Here is a 24,351-nt window from a genome sequence, read left to right as displayed (position 1 = left end):
TTTAAAAAAAGAGAAAGAAAGTACAGAGTAAAACTTGCCTCTTTTAAGGAACAGAGCAATTATAATTAACTGTAACCACAGATTTAGGGAGGTTTCTAATTGCTCTGAGGTGATTTTGAGGATTTGAGATTCTTTCACTGGACACGTTGACCTTCATAGTCAGAAATGGGAAGTTCTTGGTAACTCCAGCCTACCAGTGAACACAAATTTCCATATAACTTACTGCGATGTGTTTTTTAGGAGTAGGAGGAAGGAGAGAAGGGAGGTTACTAGAGTTAATTTTCCCCTTTCTCCTTTATCTCTTTATAGGACTTATGGTTTATCCAAAACCAGCGTCGGCGTTGGAGTATTCATTCAGTATGTCTGATCCGCAGTCCTATAAAGGATACATTGAAGACCTTAAGAAATTTCTAAAGCGTAAGTATCTTTTCTTAGAGTAAGATAAAAGATTTTAGTTATTATGAAAACTAGTACCAAATTATGATTACATTGGGAACTAATTCTTAGAGTCTGTTTTACCTTCTTTTTTTCCTGTCAGACACAGTCAGCTAAGAGGACTTGCAAGTAGATTTTATGATTAGTTAGTCATGACATTCTAACTTTTGGAAAGAGGGCTCTAAGCCTAACATTTATATCTGCATTAAAATGGAAAGTATTTGAGTAATAGAATAAAACTATATTATATAAAAATAATGCCTCTAAGTGCTTGGATATTTTGCATCCAGTGTTGTGCTTGTGCAGGGGACTAGGAACGTTGTTTATCATTAAAAAACAAACCTATGTATCAGTTTTGAGTTTTTTTGGAATGACCAGTTTAAAGCTTTCTAATAGCCACCCTGGCCCAGTTTTCTCTCACATCTTGCTTGGCCTAACCCCATGTTATTAACATGGATCACATCAGGTGCCCTGGCCTCTTGGTTCTTGATTGTCTCGCCAATTCCTCAGCCACACACACCTACAGCTGTTCCTTAGAACATGCAGGACTCCATTGCCAAAATCACACGTCAAGGCTTTCCTCCCATAACCGCCTGTCCTTGCAGTTTGCTTGTTTAACCCTCCCTCACTAGTCTTCTGCCTCATTGGGACTTGCAGTTCATTGGCTCCTTTATCCCGGTCCCTTACCCCCAGTTTTCTTTCCCATGAAGCTTAATTCCATGGTTTTTTATTTCTTTTTCTCTCTTGCTGGTACTCTGAAATGACTTGCATCTATTTGTCATAAATTCCAATGGATGAAGCCGTAAAATTCCTGGATGAAGCTCTTTCTTAGAACCTGCCCCTGAGCAGCCAGGTGCTGCCGAGGAGAGACTTTCCACCGGGTAATTAGCACCGGACTACTTGATCACCCCCCTCACCTGCTTGACTGCCGGCTCGGCTGTGGACTTGCTCTGGATAATTATTTCCAACCTCTACTCAAACCTTTGTTTCCCTGCCTTTTTCTTTAGAACCTACTTTCTTCATACACAGTTATGTGCCGCATAATGATGGTTCAGTCAATCACTGCATTTACCTCGGTGGTCCCGTAACATTGTAATGGAGCTGCGGAATTCCTGTTGCCTAGCGACACAGTACCCATCCTAAGGCTGTAGCGCAATGCATACACAAATACATTGCGTCACAATTGCCAACAGTATTCAACAGCTGTGTGTTGTACAGTTTTGTAGCCTAGGAGCTGTAGGGGAACAGAATTTGTCACCCCAAAATGCCTCTGGCATAGGGGTTATTTTAGGCTGGTTAATTTTAAGAAACAGCAGCCATGGAAGCAGCTCTGAAAACCAACTAGAGGTTATCCTTAGAAAAAGACTTTGACATTTGCAAGAACAGTCTCCATGTGTAAGGGGAAGGCCCTTATCTCTGGAAACTCTTATCCAAGCAGAAGACAGAGACACAAACCTGCTTAGCAACCTTACCCTTGTTTACTGTGCTTTTCCAGGTAAACTCCCATAACTGACACTCCCACCCCAACATTTTTCTCTTCAGCTGACAGCAGTATTTAAGGTGGCAGCTTTGGGCTCCTGTGGCTAGTTACTCAGTTTTCCTGGGTTTCTCCCTTGTGTAAAGGAGGTACGCATGTTATTAAACTTTTGTTTTTCTCCTGTTAATCTTTTATTATGGGGATGTCTCAGCCTAAAGCCCAAAAGGACAGGAAAATAATTTTTCTTCCCCTACAGAGTCATAGGCTACACCATATAGCCTAGGTGTGTAGTGGGCTACACCGTCCAGGTTTGTGGAAGTGCAGTCTGATATTTGCACAGGGAAGCACTGACCCAAGGATGCGTTTCTCAGAACAGACCCCTGTCATTGAGTGGCACGTGACTATAACCTTTGTTTCTGCTTTAAGGGAAAATTGAAACTCAGGTGGGAATTCCCCCAGTTTCCCCACTACTAATACAACAGACAGTCAGTTATACCCCTTTTGTCTGTGGTGTTGATTCCTCCTGCTCTGAGGAGGGAAGCTGCCCTCCTGTCACCTAAGGCCACCTGCTCCACCAGCCAGGCTTTGGATCTCGGCCCCTCACACTGTCTCAGAAACATTACCTTCTTTACAGTCCTTCTTGGGTGTATCTGACCTCTTGATTGGATCTTCCCTCAACTGTCTCCTATATTAAATCAAAACCCTTTTTTGACCCCACATCTTCTATTAGATACCCGCCTAAGTCTTTCCCTTCTAGTTAAAGATACACTTACTTTTGGGGAGGTAGGATCCAAGGCTTAAAAATCAAATAGTAAAGAAAGGTCTGTAATGAAAACCGTCCCCTGCCCTGCTCCTGTTAGCTGCAGTCCTGTTTATTCATCAGTTACTTTTCTGCGTGCCTTCTCTGTGCCACGCACGCTTCTAGGTTCCATCAGCAAACACAAGAAAAACCTTTCTGTGGCACTTGTTGCCTCGTGAGGTATCAGAAGGTCATTCACGCTGTGTCGGAAACAAAGAGTGAAGGGAGGTGGGAAGAGTTGGAAGGGTTGCAGCTCTAAAGCGTGGGCTGGAAAGGCCTCGGCTCACACTGCTAGAGCTTCGTGGGGTCTTTCAGGACGAAGACTTAGGTGCTCCGGGTCACTTAGCCCCACACCCCAGCAGTCCTTTGTGAGACACTGGCGCTGTGTATAAACTGTTGAGTAGCAAGTGTCTTCCAGCCCCACGGTAGGTGAGAGCAGGGGCCCCTTGGGCTTGCTCACTGTCGCACCACGAACACGGTGCCAGTGCAGGGCAAGCTCTGGCACGCATGTCTGTCCCTTCCCCTCCCTTCCTCCCCAGCTCCAAGTTGTAACAGTTGTCTCTTTTATCACTTTAAGTCAGTCTAGTTACCTCCACGTCTGCTAAAAACACCGTTCTCCAAGGTAACATTAGTTCTTAGCTCTGTTTGAAATCCCTTTAGTATAGACTACACAGTGCTGTGTATTTTCAGACCCTTCAGTTACGATTTTATACTTAACACCTGTCTTCAGCACGCACTGTAAGCTCCAGAGGGGCAGCAGCAGCACCTTTTTATGTCCTCACCATTGTAGCTTGGGGCAGGAGCGTAGAAGGTATCCAGACGATGCCAAGGCCTTGGCTAAGACCACCTAATGGTGAGAAAAGAGATCTGTAATCCAGCTTGTATCATTGTTGAAATGCAGTAACTTGAGAGCACTAGATAACTCTTAACAGTTAAAGGAACAGATGTAACTTTCCTTCCCTAAAATTATCTAGTAATTAGCATTGCTGTTTTTGTCTTTCAAGAATGTTATCCAAAGGGGAATATATTCCTGGTTGTGTTTAAGATCTTTTTTTCAGCTGATCTATGCACACATATATGTTTCCTTTTTAGCATATGCTTCAGAACAGAAGAACCTCATAAACTGTACTGATGGAGGACTCTTTGAACAGGAGGGTCCAGTTTATAAAGCATGTCAGTTTCCTCTTGCCTTACTTCAAGAATGCAGTGGGGTTGCTTCTCCTGACTTTGGCTACTCCAGTGGACGCCCTTGTATTCTTGTGAAAATGAACAGAGTATGTACATATTTTGCTGCTGTTGCTGCTTTTTCCTAACACCCTTTATTAAGAAGCGGGCAAGTATTTTTAAAATGTTATCTCATTTACGATAGTTTGTGTAACAGGCTAACAGTGATATTGATTGGCCTCCGGAAAAATTAATACAGGAAACAGACAAGATTGGTTCACAGATTACTCATGGTTCAGGGAGTAAAACCAACCCCGGTGTTTTCCTTTTGGAAATATGTGCCCTTAGGTGTAGATGGTGCCTTGTGGGGCTGCTGTCCTGGGTGTCAAACCCAAAGCAGGGCTTTGTCCACATGCAGTGCTCACCTTTGAGTCCTGCGTTGTAAAGTAATTTAATATCCCATGGGGAAGATATGCAGGTTTGACTTAGTAGGAAAGCATATTTTTATAGTATACGTTTATACAATGAAATAGTAGAAATACAAATACAGTTGCATTGTGATGAGCTCAGTGGTAGCCGATAGCATTTTGCTGTGTTGTATAGAAGGGGTGCCTGAATTGTATGTCCGTTAGCAAATTAAGAAGCTGATGTTGTCTCCCTGTGTAGGTGATGATAGCTTGCCGACGTGGTGCAAAGGAAGCGGCTCCTCTTCTAGAATGCCGTGGCCCCAACCCCTGGGCACCACTGCCCTCTGAGGGCCTGGTACAGGACACAGAAAGTGAGGCCATCCCTGGGCACTTCCTCAGGGGAAGGGCAGTTTCTTAAACAGGTGGCAACCTCTCAAGGTGATGAGTTCACGTATCACTGAAGGCATCATCCGAGAAGCAGATCGCTGCCATCCCTAGTAGAAGTACAGCTTGAGTCTTCAGAAGTTGGTGCTGCTAAATAAGGAGTGGCCCTGTAGGGAGAGCCAGCTGGATCCTAAAGTGCCCATACTGACCCCCCCTCCCAGCCCCCCTGCTTTCCCCTCCCCCAATGGACAGTGACAGTTTCCTGTCTGTCCCACAGTCCTCTAAGAAATCATTCTGAAAAATGGCCTGACACAGAGGAAGTGCCAATAAATGATTGAGGGATGTTTCAGCAAGACTTTCTTAAGACCTCAGGTTAATAAAGTAAGCTAAAAGTAATGTGAAACTAGAAATGTAGCTTGTAAGATGAAGTAAATTTTTCTCTTTAACAGGGGTGCCTTTTATAATCCCAACCTCCCAGGAATATCTCCAGGACAATTAGACTGCTAGAAAACCTATTCCCAATGGAAAGCCAAGAGAAATTCCAGTTCCTTCTCCCACAGGACCAATCTTCTGAGTTTATTTTCTTTCAATATGTCCTCTTTGAATGATGAGGATCGAGATAATAGTTCCTGATGGGGTGGGCTTTGCAGAGCATGACAGGAAGACAGCATCAGACACACAGCGTCCGCAGTGAGATGTGCATCCCAACTGTAGTTGTTCCAAAGTCATCGCACGGGCAAGGACAGTTATTGCTGTTATATTATTATTTAGGTTGCTGTGATGCTTGTCTTTCGTGAGGACTATTTACAGTTACAGGCATTCACATGTAAAATGCATATAAATTCAAAATGCCAAGAATCTCACAAAATAGGTGGATAAATATCTGGTATCATTCATACAAGAGTTAGTTATGTCAGCTACAGACAAGAAAGTTGACTCGTCTATAGAACTGAGTGGTGCCGTGAGCATCTTAAAATGGGAGTTTTGCCAATGGATGCATTTTGTGGAACCGATGCATAAGGAATGTGGTCCAGCTCTGTGGAAGTGTTATGGAAACATGAGGATTATCATCTGACATATTTTCTTTTATTTCTCTTATTTCTTTTAGAGAGAGAGAACGTTTATTTGTTTTCCCGCTTATTTATGCATTCATTGGTTGTTCCTTGTATGTGCCCTGGCCAGGGATCAAACCCACAATCTTGCTGTATTGGGACAACGCTTGAGCCAACTGAGCTACCTGGCCAGGGCACGATCTAACATATTTTCATGAAGAACAGTTCATTATATTATGCCTCTGCAATTATTACTATTTGCATTAATTATTTATTCTCATAAATAATGGAATTTAAAGTTTTCTGTTTGTTTTAAGGGTAGCAAGTGCGATACTATGCTTTAGTACAGTAATAAGATAGCTAGTTGGTAAGATTATTATATTGAAAAGTTCATTCTAATTCTCTAAAGCAAAATTAGCAAAAAGGCACAGGTAACATGATTTTAATACATAGAGTTATTGTTCATCTCAACCCTTACAACCTAGTCCCCAGCAATGAAAGGTCTGCTGTATACATTTGTAATGTTTCAATCAATCAATTTTTTTCCCCTTAGATAATTGGATTAAAGCCACAAGGAAAACCAAGCATAGAATGCTCTGTTTCTAAGGTTAGTATTCAAAAAATAACCCAACTTTTGTTAAAACTTTATTATATCTTAATACTTTAAAAGTCTAATGAATTTTAGTAATTTCTTTTCCTTCCCTGTCACAATTTTAAAGTCCTCTATAGCAGCAGTCCCCAACCCTTTTGGCACCAGGGACCGGTTTCATGGAAGACAGTTTTTCCCGAGGGCAGAGGCCAGGGGAATAGAGTCGGCGCTCAGGCGGTAATGCCAGTGACTCCAGTACTGACCTACTGGTTCGCGGTCTGGGGGTTGGGGACCCCAGCTCTAGAGTGCCATTCTGAGAAGAATACAATTTCACCAACCTTTGTGGGTAGCCCTTCTCTCTTTGCTCATGATAATTTAAAAAGACTTGCTTTCCGTGTGCATTTGATTCCACACACATTGCCTTTACAGTTCCAGATACCAGATTTCATTGCGTCTAAGTCTTTTTCTGGCTTAATTACACTGAAACTGTGGTTGGCTTGTACTTAATGGTGTCTTATCGTAAGGTTTTTTTTTTTCTTAATGGTACATAAAGTAATGTATATCAGTGGCATCTGAGATTTAACGGAACATGACACATTTTCCTTAAGGTGGAGGCATCGTTCTCTCCATCTCCGCTTTATTGTTCTCGGGAGCTACGCCGTTTCCGTCTCACGGTTTCTTTCGTTTTCCTGCGGGTCACAAGTGCGGCTAATAGGGTTCTGAGGAGAAACTTTTGAGCTCTGAACTTAATTTTATCATTGTGCAAAATATTGACATTTCAACCCCAGTTGTGTGTCAGAAGTATTTTACTTGAAAGGTTGAAATTGCTTCTGACTTTGTGAGGGGAAAAAAATAATTTGTTTTAACCATGAATGGATTTCTTGTTTGGGCACGCACTGCTCAGTGGTTCTCAAATCCAATCATGCATCAGAATCACTTGGAGAGCTTATTGATTCCCATTCCCGAAGTTTCTGACTGCATGTCTGGAGTGAAGCCCTAAATTTGCATTTTTACCTGAAGTTTCCAGGTGATGGTGATGCTGTTGGTCTGGGGCCCACACTCTGTGAACTCTGCTTTAGAGTTTCCTCACTAGTTTCTTTTGGGCACTTACCCCTGAGTACAAGAAGTCGCAGAGTCTGTGGTTTCTCATCTGGGCTGAGGTGTGACCATAGGCAGTTCACTTGACCTCTTTGTGCCATACTCAGCTCCGCAGGAAACTTGCATAAAAAGCCAGAATCGCCCTTAAAACCAGATGCTACATCGAAGCCAAGCTTTTCTTGGTAAACAAGTCCTTCTAAAAACCTAGTGAGCATATACTGTCAACTCAAGACAAAAGAACACATTCCAGCTGTAAGCTACATTTAGGAACTGTGTTGTATAACTTTATGAACCTCCGTGCTTGCAGTCTTTCTCATGGACAGTTCCTGAGGCTCGGGGCTTGGCTTCAGCCACATAGAAGTGTTCCTTTCATGACAGTGTACCTGTGGGCACGAGCTGTTGCGTGTCAACAGTCTACCTAGATAAGCCTGGACGGTGGGTCTCCAGAGCCAACACCACCAAGAGGGAACCACACACACATTTAGGCCAAAAGGGCAAAGGCTTTAAATGACCCTTTCCTAAGGTTTCAGTTGTATAAACCTTGGCCAGTGTAAAAATCCTCCATGTAACTCATCCCTTAGGGTTTTAAATGGATTTTTCTCCTTGTTTATCTATTCTGTATCCTTTGCTTTTAGAGTAGTTGGGGGAAATGTTAATGAAAACTCCTGGTCTAATGACTCAGATTTCAGGTTATTTTTGTTATGTGTAAGGTACATAAACTAATCAAAACAGATGGGGTTTTTGTTTTGTTTATTTAGTCATGGGATATTTTTGTTTTTAGAAAAAGCACACGAAATTAGAAGTGCTTGTAAAACTTTGCCTTTCACTCCGAGGCTAGTCACAGAGGAGCAATCAGGTGGAGCGCGTGAGTTTAGTGTCCCTGTAGAGCAGATGGAAACATCCGCTGCACAAACACGGGCGACGGAACATGCTCTTAACAGGCGGCCTTTAACATGCTGAAGTCACTCGTTTCTTTGGCATTTTATTTTCTTACAAAAATGAATCATGTCCATTTGAGAAAATTTAGAAAACTGCAGAAGAAAAACACGGTAATGCTACCCAGAGATAATCACTGCGTAGAACATTTGGTGTGTATTCTTTAAATAGTTTATGGGTGATGATTGTACAAAAGAAACACAGTACATTAATCTTAAAACTTTTGTTTTCAGTAGAACTTAGTGGCTGTTAATAAATTCTTGTACCTAGTTGCTTATACTTTCCAGTGTGGTACCATTTCATGTACCTAGAAAACTAGGACATGTGTGCTCTACCCTAAAGAAGCTCATCATTATTCCAATACACATTTCCATATTTCGCAAGTTCTGAGTGTTTGTTTTTACAGAAGGTATCAAATACAAGTTTAAGTAAAAGCCTGCTAACATTAGGGTCTAGGTACAGACCAAGGCAGCAGTTAAAAGTCTGTCACATCTGGGAAATCGCGAGCCTGTGATCTTCCCCCGGAGCCTCAGCCTCAGTTCACCCTCCGTGACTGACCCTGCCCGCTGACAGTTGTCAGGCCTCAGGGACTGAGGTAAACATCAGTGAGGTGTGGTGTCTGCTGGCAGTTCACACTGAAGTACACTGTAGCCCCAAGCAAACCTTTCACACTTGGGGGAGCATCTCTGTGTTCCTGTGAATTAAGCTTATATTAAGGAAAAGTTGTTTATACAGAAGCAGTGAAGAAAAGCACCTGTATCAGAGGGGTTATTTTTTCTTATATAAAATGCTATTTTAGACTTTTTTTTTTTTTTTTTAAATAAGGAGTGCAGGGCTAGCGGTAGTGTAGGACTTGCAAATGAGAACCGGCTTCTGCAGTTACTCTCATCCTTGTATCTCCGGTGCTGTCCCCGGCGGCGGTCTGGACATCAGCACCAGCCCTTGCTGTGATCTTCCTGCCGCCCATGTCCCTGAGCTTTGTGACAACTAATGAAATAAGCTGCAGTGTTCCGTGGGTGCTTTCAGAGTAGAAGTTAGTATATTCAAACCTGGAACTCAAGCATTTAGTAATGTTTTATTTCACTTAGTACTTAGTCAACTTGCCACTGATTTTAATAATTGTCTATATGATGTTACCTAGTATGTGTTAAAATTACAGTCATTAAAATTAGACCTATTTGGAAGGTGTTAGAAGAGAATTTTTATAAATTGCTTATTAAGAAGAATACTAGAAATAGCTAACAAATAGCAGGAATGAGTTAGATTGTAGATGGTGATTATGTTTATGTATTTGTCATGTTTATCTGTTTTTTTTAAGTACATGGAATATCATTCCAGTAGACTTGTAATACTTTTAACTGAATTACATGTGCTCGTATTAAGAACGGTTCTTTGCTTGGAGTACCTTAAATTTTTCCTAATAGTTTCTGTCCACATCACCGTGCTTCCCCCTCTGGTTACAGAAATTGTGGTTATTAACCACCTGAAACTTTGGGCCTGCTGCCCCGCCAGGTTGTGGCAGCCAGTGCTTTCCGGTCTGGAAGCACAGTATTTTATTCATTGGGATACATTGATCCTAAACTCACTGGTGTTATGTCCGCTGCCAAGCGGCCGAAGAACGGGCATTTGGTGGTTGGAAGGCAAGTAGATTTTACAGACAGTGTGTGCGTAGATTTGGCTGCAAGGCAGAGGTGCGGCCATGGAAAAGCACGTGTATCAGGGAGTGTAAGGAGAGTCGGGATCGCTCGTTTCAAGAGGTTGGAACCCAGGTGAGCCAGTCTCTTCTCAGAAATACACCTGTGATTAGTGCAGTTGGGACGACATTGTGGTTTCCCCATATTGTTCATAACTGATACTGCTGTAATATAAACCCACTTTTTAATTTGCTTTTTTGTGATCTAAAAAGGTTTTTATTGTTTGTTTGGCTTTCAATTCTAGGGTGAAAACACAACTCTATCAACTTATCCTCCCGAGGGACATCTAGACTTAAAATATTTTCCTTATTATGGGAAGAAACTGCATGTAAGTATTTAGAAGTTCTTAAGTAATTGTGCCTCTTGGGAAACTGGCTCATCTGTATTAAAATGTCACTTGTCTTGAATCTGTAGACATGACTTGTGTAACTTGTGCATCGTTTGTTCTAGTTTTTAAATATAAATGGCAGTGACAAATTGAGATTCCATGGCTACAATTCAAATAGCAAAATCCAAGCAGAAAATACCATTATCTCTTTCATTATTTAGAATGTGAATATTTAGAGAATATAGAGTAGTCAAGAAATAAAGCTTGTTACCCAGAGATAACTATATTGCAGTCTAATTTATTTCATATTTTAAAGTATATGTATATAAGTAAATCATTTTATAAAATTAGGATCAGTCCTGGCTGGTGTGGTTCAGTTGGTTGGAGAGTCATCCATACACAAGAAGGTTGCAGGTTTGATCCCCAGTGAGGGCACATATGGGAGGCAACCGATCAGTGTTTCTCATATAAATAGTTCTCTCTCTCTCTCTCTCTCTCTCTCTCTCTCTCTGTAAAAGTAATAAACATATCCTTGTGTGAGGATTAAAAAAAAATTGGGGACCATACTGTATATATGCTTATAAAACTTCTTATTTTAAAATAATTTCAAACTTAAAATAGAGTAGTAGAAAGAATTCCCATAGACCCTTTACCCAGATTTCCCAAATGTTAATATTTCATCTCATTTGTTTTAACAGTCTCCATTTATATATAATTTTTTTCCCTGAACCATTTGGCACTAAGTTATAAGTGTGGTGCCTCTTTACACTAACTGCTTGAGTGTTTGTCCCTAAAAATAAGGACATTATCTTATGTAACCATAATACAGTTAACCAAAGGAAATTAACATTATAGGAGTACTATTATCCAATCTATAGACCTTGTTGAGATTTCACCAGTTGTTCCAGTAACATGCTTTATTGGAAAAGAAAAAGTGTTTTCCGACTCCAGGATGTCACACTATCAACATCTTCAGTCACCTGGAACCTGGCACAGTCCGTCAGTCTGTCTCTTGCCTGCCCTTGTACTTTTCAGAAACAAGTACAAGCCTTTTTTGACTTGCTGTATGTTCTCCATTTGAGTGTGCCTGATGTTTTCATGAGTAAATGTAGGTGGTACATTTTTGGCAGATGTGCCTCAGAAGGAATGTTACGTCCTTTTCAGAAGAGCATATCAAGGGGGACATGGTGTTGATGAGTCCCATTAATGATGATGGTAACCTTGACCACGTGGTTAAGGTGGTGTCAGCCAGGTTTCTGTAAAGTTACTCTTTTTTTTTTTTCCTTTGTAATAAATAAATATCATCTGGGGAGAATACTTTGAGAGTTCCTAAAATTCTGTTTCTCCCCTAGCCTTAGCGTTTGTTGATTCTTGCATGAATCACTTACTAATAGAACTGTTCCCAAATGTTTTTCTAATTACATTTCACCTTTTTTCCATTTACCAGTTGGCATTCTACTCTAAGGAAGAACTTTTTCTTTTCTACCACTTATTTTTATTATTTATGTATCTTAGTATATTTTCATGGATTCTTATGTTATTCAGGGGGTTATAATCATTTATTTTGGTGCTACAATAGTCTCACACTTGACTGGTGGGAGACATTCAGGCAGCTTCTCTGCACTTTCGACTGCTGCCGTGATTCTTTGGGCACTTCCTTTCTGGCACCACAAGATATTCCAGGTTCACCTCGGACTTTGCCCGTCCCCGCCCTGGAATTGGCCCATATTTCCTTTTAGTGAGCAATTGTATTTAGAAATCACAACGCTAGTACAGCAACTATTTGCACCAAGTTTCACAGCAATCATAAGAAAGGATATAGGAGACCTAAGTAACACAATCAGTAAGGTAGATCTTACGCCTATTTATCAAACATAATAATACAATAAATATCCTCAAGCACACCTGAAACAGTCACAAACATTTATCATTAAAAAATATATACATTCTAGCCCTTAACGATGTGGTTCAGTTGCTTGAACATCGTCCTGCAAAGTGAAAGGTCACCACTTTGATTGCTTGTCAAAGCACATGCCTGGTTTGCTGGTCCATTCTCCCCAGTTGGGGGTGTGCAAGGGGCAACTGATCGATGTTTCTCTCCCTTTCTATCCCCTCCATTTCCTTCTCTAAAAATGAATAAATAAAATTTTTAAAAAATACATCCTCAAGTTTTATAAAGTAGAAATATAAATAATTATTGCACTGATCACAGTGCAATAATTATTAAAATAAGACCATTTCCAAAAGAGTGAGGGAGTTAAAACCTTTTATTAAACAACTCTTGACTGGTGTGGCTCAGCGGTTTGAGAGCTGGCCTATAAACTGAAAGGTCACCAGTTTGATTCCTGGTCAGGGCACATGCCCAGGCTGCTGGCCAGGTCCCCAGTTGGGGGGTGTGCAATATTTCTCTCTAACATTTATGTTTCTCCCTATATCTCTCCCTTCCCCTTCTCATTTCTCTAAAAGTAAATTAATTAAATCTTAAAAAAAACAAAAAACAAAAATAACAGCTCTTGAGTGAAAGGGGAAATTGAAGCCAAGACTGTAGAATATCTAAAAAATACTGATAATGAAACAACACAGCATAATCACAACCTATGGGATACATTTAAAGCAATTCTCAGAGGAAAATTCATAGCCATAAACACTTCTATTAATGAAAATAAATGAACATCCGATTTTAAGGAAAAAAGGTAGAGAATGGAAAGTAATAGATCTAATTAATAGTTTAAAATCCTGTTGGTTTTAATATTTTACAAAATAAACCAGTTCTTAATGAAGTATAGATGAAGTTCCTTTGAAATTGAATTATAATATTGTTTCCTTTATTTGCCAGGTGGGCTATCTACAGCCATTAGTTGCTATCCAGGTCGGCTTTGGTGCTAGCAGTACCCCAAAAGAAGTAACAGCTGAGTGCAAGATTGTTGGATCACCCAACCTGAAAAACCATGATGAACGTGACAAGTTTTTAGGACGAGTTGCGTTCAAAATCACAATGCGTGCATAGTAGGAGTTAGAATATGTCCACAGGGTAAATTTTGTGTTGTCTGTCTTCATTTTGTATCAGCTGGACCTGACATTCTAGAATTATGAGACCACCTGAGAGAGAGGTGGGTGGTACATGACACTGGGGTAACGTTATAATGTGCTTCCAGATCATAGTGTCTGATGTCCTCTGAAGTAACTGCCTGTTGCCTCTGCTGCCTTTGGGAACCATTGTACAGTTGCCATGCCAGATGGGGACTGTGAACACCTGATTCTGAACGTGGGGGTCTTGTCTTGTCCTATTTTTATGTGGTTTAATTGCCAAACGTCTAAAGCTTAATGTGCTGTGCCATGTAAATATTTTATAGATTTAACACTGGTTAACTGTCATATTTTGATGCCAGCAAAGTTTTAGAGGTGAAGTCATACCAGACCAACATGAAGTGACTTTACAGCTGCAAAAATGTGTGTGGAGAAGTTCTGGGTGTGAAGAGGAAAAGAAAATAAAAGTGGATTTGAAAAGTTGTCTTGGGTTTTGCATAGTTATTTTTTACATGCTGAATTCATCTGTTGATCTTTCTGATTAAGAATGCAAACTTTTTCTTGTAAAACATGTTTTAAAAAATAGTGATTGGATTATTAGTGCTGGGACTAAATCACTTATAAAATATTTCAGACCACAGTGAAACAGCATTTTTAGGTTATCCAATATAAATATGCATCTAATTTTTTAATGCAGTTAAATTCCTAAGATTTATATTGTATAATAGTTCGTGAAATACCTTATTACAGCTTTTATTTAGCATACCATGGACTCTAATAAAAGATATAAATTGTGAAATATAAAACATGGAAAGCTTCCAACCAACTGTAGAGTTTTATTTTAGCATTCTTTGATTAGTGTCATGAAATATTTCTTGCTTCTTAGGAGTTTGTTATGATTCTTTGTCATAATTTGAGGTATTTTCTCTTGAAAAAGGTATGCTTACTACTGTATGATCTCTGGGGTTTTTTAAAGCCTATTTTTTTATCTTTTCCTTAAAAAGGCAAAGCTGATATTTTTGAGCTTTTCTTTGTTTTGATGCAAGTCAGAGGAGTGGGACCTGCCCAGCGCTGCTGGCTCAGGAATGGCTGGAAAAGACAGGACGGCCCTGGGTGGCCAGCGGTGGCGCCAGGCTCCGCACCTGGGTGTCGGTGCCTCAGTCTCCGCGGGGCAGCCTCCGCACCTCTGTCGTAGGCGCTCAGTGCTGGCCCGAGATCTGCTGGTTGCTCTCAGCTGAGATCTTGGTGATAACGGATTTTCATTTCAGAAGTCTGCAACTGAAGAAAATGATTCTTGGAGTTGTTAATAAAGCAAGCCTTTTCTGGACATTGATTTTCCTCTCTATCCTTCTCTTGAGACTCAAGGATAAAAAATGCTATGATTCTAGAACAATGTCATGAGCTGCAGCCAGGACATCACTGTAGTTGGCCCAATGTGAACAAGTCAGATCCTCAGCAGCTGTCAATTTTGGCTTATGTGAAATTCATATTATTAAATATACCATTAAATTTCTATTGTGTATTTTGAGGTATAATATGGATTGAATTTTTTTTAATGAGCTTCGGTAAAAGCAAGCTTGTTCTCAGACCATGAAACAAGAATTAAGATATCCAAAGTGGGTTTTGGAGAAAAAAATGGGAATGCAGCAAGTCACTAAGTCATATTTGTGCCTTCGTGGTTCAGAAGTTTGGGCACAGCTCCGCCTGACTCTGTCTGGCCTTAGATGACCCACCCAACTTTTCCTGACTGATACAGTTTGAGTCCATTTCTTCTACGTTTCAGGTTTTCCTCTCAGAACTTCACTGGGCATCTGACATGCAGCTTCTGATTCCCTGTGAGAGATTCTATATATCCAGCAACCTCCCAAGTGCTGCCTATGCTGCTTCTTCATAAACCAGTTTGACTAACGGGACCAAAGGACTAAAGCAGCGTTGCCCCCTCAGGGAATGAGTAGCACTAGTCTAATTGGTGGCTGAGGAGTCAGCTCTCTGTTGACTGGCTGGTATTTAAAGTTCAAGTGTGTCATATTTGTAGCTCAAGGGAAATTGTGGATTAGTTTCCATAGACCTCCATCCAAGCTGTGTTATACTTGGAATTTTTTTCTACAATGAACTCCATTTTATTTTGACCCTTTGGGTGGCTGGTAGGCGACAAGTTACAGTGTAGTTGAGTCTGCCCCACTTCAGACCAACAGGCTTTCAGCCTCCTGTGTTACAGAATGTGTGGAGTTTGTCCCATCACTCAAGCTCTGTTGTCCTTTCATGGTGATTTTCCCCATGTGGTGAGGTAAAAGCTGGGTTTCCCTCTTTGCAAAATCCAAATATAACGGGACTTGTCCCTGGAGGTGCAGCCTGGGAGGAGGACCTCCCAGGTTCTGTGTAGTCTGCTGAGAGAAATTCTGATAGAATCTGCTCACAATCATTCATCTGGGGGCAGAGAAGGTAGAGTTGGCTTCAAATCCTGACTGAACAGTTGATGATTGACCACCTTATTCAGTTCTCTTCTGAACGGTAAATTGAGGCTAACGCCACCCTTGAGGGCTGCAAGGATTGAGTGAGAAAGTTCACGTACCGTGCCAACAAACAGTCCATGTTTATGTTCGCGTCCAAGGGCTCACCCTCCTTTTGGGGTTGCAGGCTTAAGGGCCGCTTCCTTCCTGGTGACTGGAAATTGCATGTGTGGTGCAGTTCCGCTGCTGTGTGCTTTGCACTCCGAGGGGAGGTGGTGAAAGGAGCCAAAGTCTTTGCTGTCTGTCCGCAGCCTGTGCTCCAGGTTTGTATGAATGGGGATGTCACGAACATGTGAATTTGAAACAGCCCACGTGGAATTCTTTTCATTTCACTTGGTTTCTGCTTTAGTAAAGTCAAGATGGAGTTTAAAGAAAACTGACCAGTTTGCTAACCTGATTTCAGAGTCTTCCAGATCACGCCGGTGGCCACGCTGGCAGAGCTGCATTCTGAGCAGAGTATCCTCAGGTGCTGCTCACTGAGATTACCCCCCAGAATGGCCAGGGCTTCCAGAAGGGAATCTGTCTGCAGGAAGGTGTCCTTCATGCTCTTGGTTGCACAGGTGGGTGCCAGGCATGATTAGAGAGCAGCATGTCTGCTTTTTGAACAAATCAATTTTCTCAAATCCCAGTGACTCTTGTCCTCCAAATAAGCCCCTTTAGAACAATTACAGTACCACATTTCTAACCTTCAGAACTTGTCAGGAAGGACTTTTGGATTTACTTTCAGGAACCTGGAGGATAGTCTGACTAGTGTCAGAAATGGTAGGATCTGTCCACTGATGGACTTTTTAGAAACAAAATCACTTGGAAGTCAAGACTGGTAGGGGCCTGAAAACAACATGACGAGAGAACATCTCCCAATCGCTCTTGCTGACTGGGCTTAACTCTGAAAAGCCTTCACGAGAACAAGTTGGATTTGATTTGTGACCAGCTAGTGACAGGCTGTCATTAGTTCTGGATTCGTTTGAAGATCTGACCGCTCTTGCCACTCATAAATATAAGTGTCTCCTGAATTGGAACAGTGTGTTCTGGTGACAGACCGCAGAGAACCAGGAGGCAGGGCTGCTGGCCCCGGTGACCCTGGGGTGAAGCCACGTGAGGCCATACTGCTTCAGTGAGCTTGTCCTTTAGGTCACAGCCCAAGACTAATGCAGGAGCTGAGCAAGAGAGGGGTGACATGAAATAGCAGGAGTGGTTTGCCATGTTTTTATTAGCCCTGTTCCTTGTGATCCTTCCCAAGGAGCTTGGACAGCTGAGGATTATGCGAAAGGGATGGACTTTTCTGCAGAATTATGTGCACCCTCTGATGAGTGCTCTCCCGGGGTGGGAGGGAACTGGGATGTGTTGGGAGACACTATATGACAGGGTGGATGGTGGGCAGTGGCTTATTAGTGAAACTAAGGACCAGGGAGGAAGAATCAAATGGAGCGTAGCAAGTAGAAGAGCTTGACAGAGATGACCTATAAAATTCACAGGAGCCTTGACTGGTGTAGCTCAGTTGGGTGTCATCCTGCAAAGCGAAAAGCCACTGGTTTGATTCCTGGTCAGGGTACATGCCTGGGTTGCGGGTCCAGTCCCTGGTCAGGGCATGTGCAAGAGACAAACCAATCCATGTTTCTTTCCCTCCTTTCCCATCTCTCTCTCTAAAGAAAAAAACAAAACCTATCTAAAATTCACAATAAAAAAATCAGAGCACGTGGGGGTATCGCCTGAGATGATGAACCCTGATTTGGCTCAGTTGCCTCCAGTGTCCTGCCAGGAGGCAAGAGGGACTTTGAAGATAAAGCTAAGGTTAGTTACCGATCAGCTGGCCTATGGAGAGGTTATGCCGGATTACCAGAGGGCCTGATGCAGTCACAGGAGCCTGAAGCAGAAGTCAGATCTGAAGCATGAGGAGTACTGCGTACACTGTTGCTGTCCTGAAAGTGAGGGGGCTTGCGGAAAACCTGAGGAGGAAATGAATTCTGGAAGGTGAATCTGCCCCCGAGGCTCCAGAGGAGAACCCGGAGGAGCCATACTGGGCCCGGACTGCTCACCATAGAAACGGGAGGTAGAGGATTGTCTGAAGCCACTAAATTCGTGGTCACTTGTTGCAGCAGCAAATATCAATAGAAAGCTAATACGGCCATTTTCTCAAAGATTATATCCTCCAACTTGGTACTTCTGAGATTCGGCATTCCTAACACGCTCCCAGGGGCTGCTGCTGCGGCTGCTCTGGGGACCACATTGGAGCGCAAGGCTGTGTGCACCGTCGTGCGCAGTGCTGTGCCTGGAATTCAGAGGGAAGGCGAAGGCTGGAGGACATGGAAGCGGGAGCAGAAAGGCCTGGGACACATCGTGCAGCTGTGACATAACCTTCACAGCACGAGGAGGCGCGGCGCCCTCTGTTGGTGGGCCCCTGCCCTGCAGCTAGACCAGCCCCTGCCCCCCCTTGCCCCCCCCCCCCCCCAGCAAACCGGTATGGCGTTGTAGTTCTTGCTCTTTTCTTTGGCCCTGTGGGTGGATGAGGGCCTGCCCCCATGGGTCCCGCTCCCTGCGGATGACATGGTGCAGGCCTGGCCGTTAACAAGGTCCTTACCAGCACCCTCTTTATCCCCAACTACGTAAAACATAAGCTGCTGGTGGCCACCAGGCTGGAGGTGAAGGAAGTGCACCTCATCAATGAAGCAAACAGTACGCAAAGCTGCTATCAGCTCTTAGAAGGAATAGACTCGCTTATTTTTTTTTTAATTCTATTTTTAATGTTTATTGAGCACCCTGTATGCGCCAGGCCCTGTACTAGGAGCTTGGGATGCACTAGGATCACGGCAAGATATGTGCCGTCACGGAGCCTACGGCCTCGCAGCTGCAAGCACAGCAAGGCTGAAACCAGCCCTGGTCTGCGCCCTCAGCGGTGGCTGTCCTCTGCTCCTACTCGAGGGCAATGGCCTCTGGAAGCTACCTGCTGAGGCCAGAGCAGGTCTGGCAAGCTCGTCCAATGCTTGCCTTTGACCCCCAGGTGCGCTGGGCTGGCTCTTTCTGAGGCGACAAGTTGCAACCGATTGTAAATTCCTTTGAGGCCGGAGCCACCCAGAGGGATGACAGTGACATGCCTACAAACACATTTTCAGGACACTTGCTCTTCCTGTACAAATACTTTAAAACAATAAAGGATTGGAGAAGAGCCCATCAGATCCTTAACAAATAACTCCAAAGGACAAGAAGGTTAACCTGTGTAGCAAGCAGAAGTTAAAAATCCATTAGCTGGAAAAGAATACTGTGAGGTTTATAGATGTATCGCAAGTATAAAGGTTTAAAAGTAGTGCAAGGACCCTGGCTAGGTGGCTTAATTTGTTGGAGCATCATCCCGCAAAGCGAAGGGTCGCTGGTTCGATTCCTGGTGGGGGGTGGAGGACATACCTAGGTTACAGGTTCGATCCCTGGTTAGGGTGTGTACAGGAGGCAACCAATTGATGTTTCTCACATCAGTTTCTCTTTCGCTGTCTCTTCCTTTCTCTCTAAAATCAATAATAAAATATCCTCAGGTGAGGACTTTTTTAAAAAAGGAAATTCCACATGTGGTACCTTGACTATTGTCTAGATTTTACAAAGAAGCAGTTATTCTCCAGAGGGTCTGTCCCAGAATCCATCCAAGGGAGTTTGTTAATGAGGCACCAGAGTCAGGTGGTTCCATATCACAGACCCCAGACATCAGCCAGGCTCAGGGAGCCCCAGACCTGTGTGGCCACTTTCCTAGAGGAACCTCAACTAGTGGAAGAAACTGCAGGTGCAAATACAGCCACTGGCCCATTTTCTCTTGACAGAATGGGTTTTCTTGGATGTCTTTTCCTGATAGTCTCTCTAATTCGGGGGCCCCAGGACAATGCAGGAGATGGGCAGTCTGTTCTCTGCACTGCCACAGAGAACCGGCAATCCAGTCTTTCAGATGATGGCCTGTCACCCTGTTGACCCCTCTCCATGTGCTCTGTCGCCATCTTTTGTGTGACTCTCCTCTGTCCACTGGGCTCACTGGCACTACTAGGCTCCGGCTATCCCCCCGCCTGCCAGGAATGAGCCTCCACGGTGCTGTCTTGCTCCAGGGATGTGAGGCTCAGAGCTGTCTGGGTGGTGGCCCTTTGCAGGTCAGTGCTTGTGCCTTCAGTCCAGACTTGATCATTTGTGCTGCTTTGTGACACTGACATATCAAGTCTGTGAAGTGTGTATCATTTCTCAATTGTGACAGTCCCTCAAGGGTGAGGACTGCACTCTCATGGCCTTTGGCCAGCTCCCCGCCACACACATACACACACACTCAGAGGGTGGCTGCATGTCTCTTCGGTCTTGTCTTCTAACACATTAGATTCGCTCTAGTTCCTTAGGGACTTTCCTTGGAATTTTAAAAAATCAGTCCTGTGGGTTGTTTTTTTTTTTTAATTTTATTTTTTGGTTTTTCAATTACAGTTGTCCCATTTTTTCCCCATTGCTCCCCAGTCCTGTGTTTTTATTGAAGAGAGCTAGAAGGAAACTCCACCTGGCAGCCATGGGACAAGGTCCTGGCCAGAGAGGCAGGCTGGGCTCAGGCTGATGGCTGGGAGGGGCCAAGGAGACCAGGTCCTGGCAGCAGCTGAGGAGGGGCCCAGGGGATGTTTTCCAGCCCTGGGGCAGCTGCTGGTTTTGCAGGGGGTACCAGCTAGTTTGGGCTGGTCTGGAATCTTCCCTCAGGTCACACTGCCTTGTCTGCCTTGGTCATCCACTGGTCCTGCTCCTGTTCCTTGCTGTCCACACCCACCTCCCTGACCTCTCTATCCTCAGGTGACTCATTGTCCTCATTCACATCATCCATGTCCTCCTCCTCTGAGTCTTCTTCACTCCCCTCATCATCTTCATCCTCTAAATCCAGAGAACTCCTCACTTCCTACATCTACCACCCACTCAGTGCCAGATAATAACCCTTTTGACCTGGATTTTGTTTATATAAAACAAGCCATACACTTTCCAGACTTGAAGGCTGCCTTAGCGGGGCTTGGATCAGCTCTAATTTATAGAAGAGCACAGTCTTGACCTAGACTGCTTGGTTTTAAATCTTTTCTCTGCCCCTTGCTCAAGCTGTGTGACCTTGGACAATAACTTAACCTCTCTGTTTTTGAGTTTCTGTTTGTTAAATAGGACTAAATGCTTAGAATAGGGCCTGGCAATTAGTGCCAGGCAAATAGTGCCTGGCTATATGTCTTAGCAACTGATTGTTATGGTTGAAAAAGATTAGTTATTTGGGACAATGTATTCCTTCCTCTCTTCCCTCCTGTGCTCCATGCTCCAGCCACAGGTGCCCTCGTTTGCCCAGGTGCCTTTTCTGCACCCTCAGTGCTGCCCTGCCCCTAGCTTTGCAGTTTGGGGGACTCACTCAGGTCTGTGACAGTTCTCTGGAGTAGTGGAGAAGCATCATGCTCCATCAGGGGTCTCAAACATGACTGCCTTTGAACTAAGGGTGGGGTGGGGTGGGGGTGAATGTTCCAGAACTCAGGCTTGGATGCCTTGGGTTGGCTTCTCTGGCATTTAAGGTGTGTTCCTCCCTGGAAACAAAGACTAGGTCGGGACAGCTCTGGCCAGACTTGCGATCCTCTCTCTGCAGGTGACTTGGTGGTTTAGGACTGTGGGATGGTCACCCCTTCACTGCGACATCTCCTTGGAGGGGCCATTGCAGACCATTCATTTCCCAGGGAAGCAGCCACAAGGATTATGGACTTCTTGGTGTGGTTCTCAGTCATCTGTTCTTGACTGTATTAAACACTCTTTCCCCAGGCTCCCTGGCTTCCCCGGGCAAGAGTCCTCTTGTTAACAGTTGCCCATACTCGAGCATGGACAAATCTAGCAGCTGCTGGTTAGAACAAGTGTGTTCGTGGCAGCCACAGGCACACGCAGCTACCTGGTACTGGACTGGGGGCCGTTGTGTAAAACAGCCTTTCCGTTTCTGAAACACAGACCATATTGGCTTGGGTCCTGTCAAAGACGTGTCGTCCTTACATTTCCATGGTCTCTTCCTGGCTTATAGAACATAAACTACTAAGCTTCCTGGAGGCAGAGGAAGGATATCATCCACCCCTGTGACCTGGGCTATTGAAAAGCTCATCGCTTGGTGGGCAAGTGCCCAGAGTGGGAGTGACTGAGCGTCTGCTCATTCTTCCTAAGAATCAGGTGTTCTTGCTTCAATCAGCTTATTTTCCACAGCCACCCCCTCACTTCCAAAGCCAGGCAAATGCTGCACCTCTGCCACTTCTCCCTCTTCTCCCTCTTGTCCTCTCTTGACTCAGTCCTGTATAAATGAGAACATGGGATAGGAAAAGACAGTTTTTCAGACTTACCTAGGCTTTGGCCAGGCCACCCCTGCTGAAGGTGAAGCACTATTTGATAAGCTGAGTGAGTCAGGAGGTCAGCATACTTTGAAAGAGGATGTAGTTCACCCAGTCATTAATTCATTCATTCAATAAAGACTGAGAACCTAGCAGACCTTGAATTTACAAAGATGAAAGAAAGCCCATGTGTAACAAACAAGTTTCTATTTGTAGGTAATAAATATTTTCACTGGTTCCCCCCTCCTCCCACTGAGGGGGGAGAGTTCCTGAGTGGGGCGGGTGCTGGCTTGTGGTGTCTGAGCCCACGGGCTGCAGCAACCTTTCCTCTTCCAAAGAAGCATTCCAGCCACAGCGGCCTTCAAGTCCCCCACCACCCACCATGTCTGCACGCATGTGCATGCATGTGTGTGCGCGTGCGCACACACACACAGATAAACACAAGATCTCACAGGAGGGAGGGAGACAGGGAAGGTGTGCACAGTACACTCCCTTTCTTTCCCCACAGAGGATGATATTTCTCTTCACCTAAAAATTTGTCAAGAAAGTTAACAGACTGTCAACTGCAGAATGTATTCTAATAACTGTGTAGGTCCCAAGGTGCCTACTTTGAAGGGGACTGAGGTGTCATTGTCCTATGTACAATGTTTCTTGTATCTTGTATTGTCTTCAATAAATGTCTCTATTTTTCATATTACATGGCTGGATACCTTCTGGACAGACCTCATATATATAATGAATTCCTCAAATGGCAGTGCATCCAAGGTTATCAAATGAGTAGAAATCATCATTAATTTATAGCCAGCAGGACTTTAACTGAATCAGGACTCCTAGTGCATCAATTGGTATTTGTTGAGTCTTGCCAAAAAAAACCTAAATAAAACACCATGACAACGTCACAAAGAGATTGTGCTTCTATTTACCAACAGCTGCAGCTGATGCTGGAGTTCCGGTCCCTCCCTCAGCACCTGGGGAAGACACAGCCAGCAGCTTGCTGTGGCCGTTGGCCCTGGGATGCTATACAGGTGCTGAAGCTCTCACTTGTATGCTTTCTCTGCCCGTGGTACTTCTCCCCAGCTTTTTCTCCCATCTCCTTCTGTGTCTGTTTTTTTGTCGGGGGAACTGGGAGTGGTCCCAGCCTGCCCCAGCGGGCATCTACCTCCTGGACCAACCTCTGCCCTTGCAATTGCTCATGCTTTTGTCCTCCAGGCTCAGAGCAACCTTACAGAAGGGATTCAGCAAGCAAGGGTAAAGGAGGCTAGGGGGGGACTTTTGTTTCCTCAGCAATCTGATTTCTTTGGCCTGACATGACTTTCATCTGCATAATCAATATATAGACATGTTTCCTGGCGCAGGCGCAACAGTGTGGTAGAGCTGCCCTCGAGACAGTGATCTTTAGCCTAGTCATTTTAGGAACTTTTGGGGGGGAAACTGCCTCTAGGAGCCCAGGTGCTGGCGTTGTCCATTGACAAGTGCTGTCTGTGAATACAGTCTCCTCCTCCAAAGGGGTTTCTTCAGGGATCTTGGTGAGGACTGAGGCCAGAGCCTGGGGACTGTGGAAGCTGCCTGTCTTCCCCCCCGGGCTGCCAGGGTCTGAGCCAACACCGTGGTGAGCAGTGGTGAGCGAACGGTCCCCTCCCATGCGATCTGGTTGGTCTGTTTGAGGAGAGGAGGAGAATGGGAGGGGTGCTCGACACCCCACACAGGGTAGTCTAATGGTCTGCGTTGTTTACAGGCCTCTTTCTGACTTCCAAGAGGATCCAATGAGCTCAGGGTGGCTTTCTTCTTAAAAATTTCCAGAAGCATTTACTGCAATAGAAATCTGTTGTTTGTGTTTCCATCTTTAATTGTTAACTACATTTTTAAAAATGTATTGATTTTAGAGAGAGGAAGGGGGCAGAGGGAGAGAGACATTGATTTATTGCTCCACTTATTTATACTTTCATTGGTTGTTTCCTACATGTGCCCTGACCGGGGATTGAACCCCCAACCTTGGTGGATTGGGACAACGCTCTACTCAGCTAAGCTACCCAGCCAGGGCCCCGTTAACTGAATTTTGATAAAGCTTGAGGAAATTGTCCATTCTTTTTAAGATGATTGTCAGATGAGCTGGAGCCTTTCGTGC

General features: G+C 43.9%; 1 protein-coding gene across 1 annotated transcript in view; it reads left to right on the top strand.

Moving 5' to 3' along the window:
• ATP1B3 (ATPase Na+/K+ transporting subunit beta 3) overlaps positions 1-13,873 on the top strand; it is a 38,351-nt gene extending 24,478 nt beyond the window's left edge. Inside the window, exons 3-7 of the mRNA XM_090284241.1 lie at positions 310-417; positions 3,804-3,985; positions 6,272-6,325; positions 10,280-10,363; positions 13,200-13,873. Of these exons, the coding sequence (XP_090140367.1) occupies positions 310-417; positions 3,804-3,985; positions 6,272-6,325; positions 10,280-10,363; positions 13,200-13,370 (599 nt within the window). The 3' untranslated portion in view covers positions 13,371-13,873. The remainder of the gene's footprint in view (positions 1-309; positions 418-3,803; positions 3,986-6,271; positions 6,326-10,279; positions 10,364-13,199) is intronic.
• The last annotated feature ends 10,478 nt before the right edge of the window (positions 13,874-24,351 follow it).

This window comes from Furipterus horrens, unplaced genomic scaffold (genome assembly GCF_987537825.1).
Source record: "Furipterus horrens unplaced genomic scaffold, mFurHor1.1.pri manual_scaffold_7, whole genome shotgun sequence".
Taxonomy (NCBI): domain Eukaryota; kingdom Metazoa; phylum Chordata; class Mammalia; order Chiroptera; family Furipteridae; genus Furipterus; species Furipterus horrens.
This window is presented reverse-complemented; position numbering and strand designations above follow the sequence as displayed.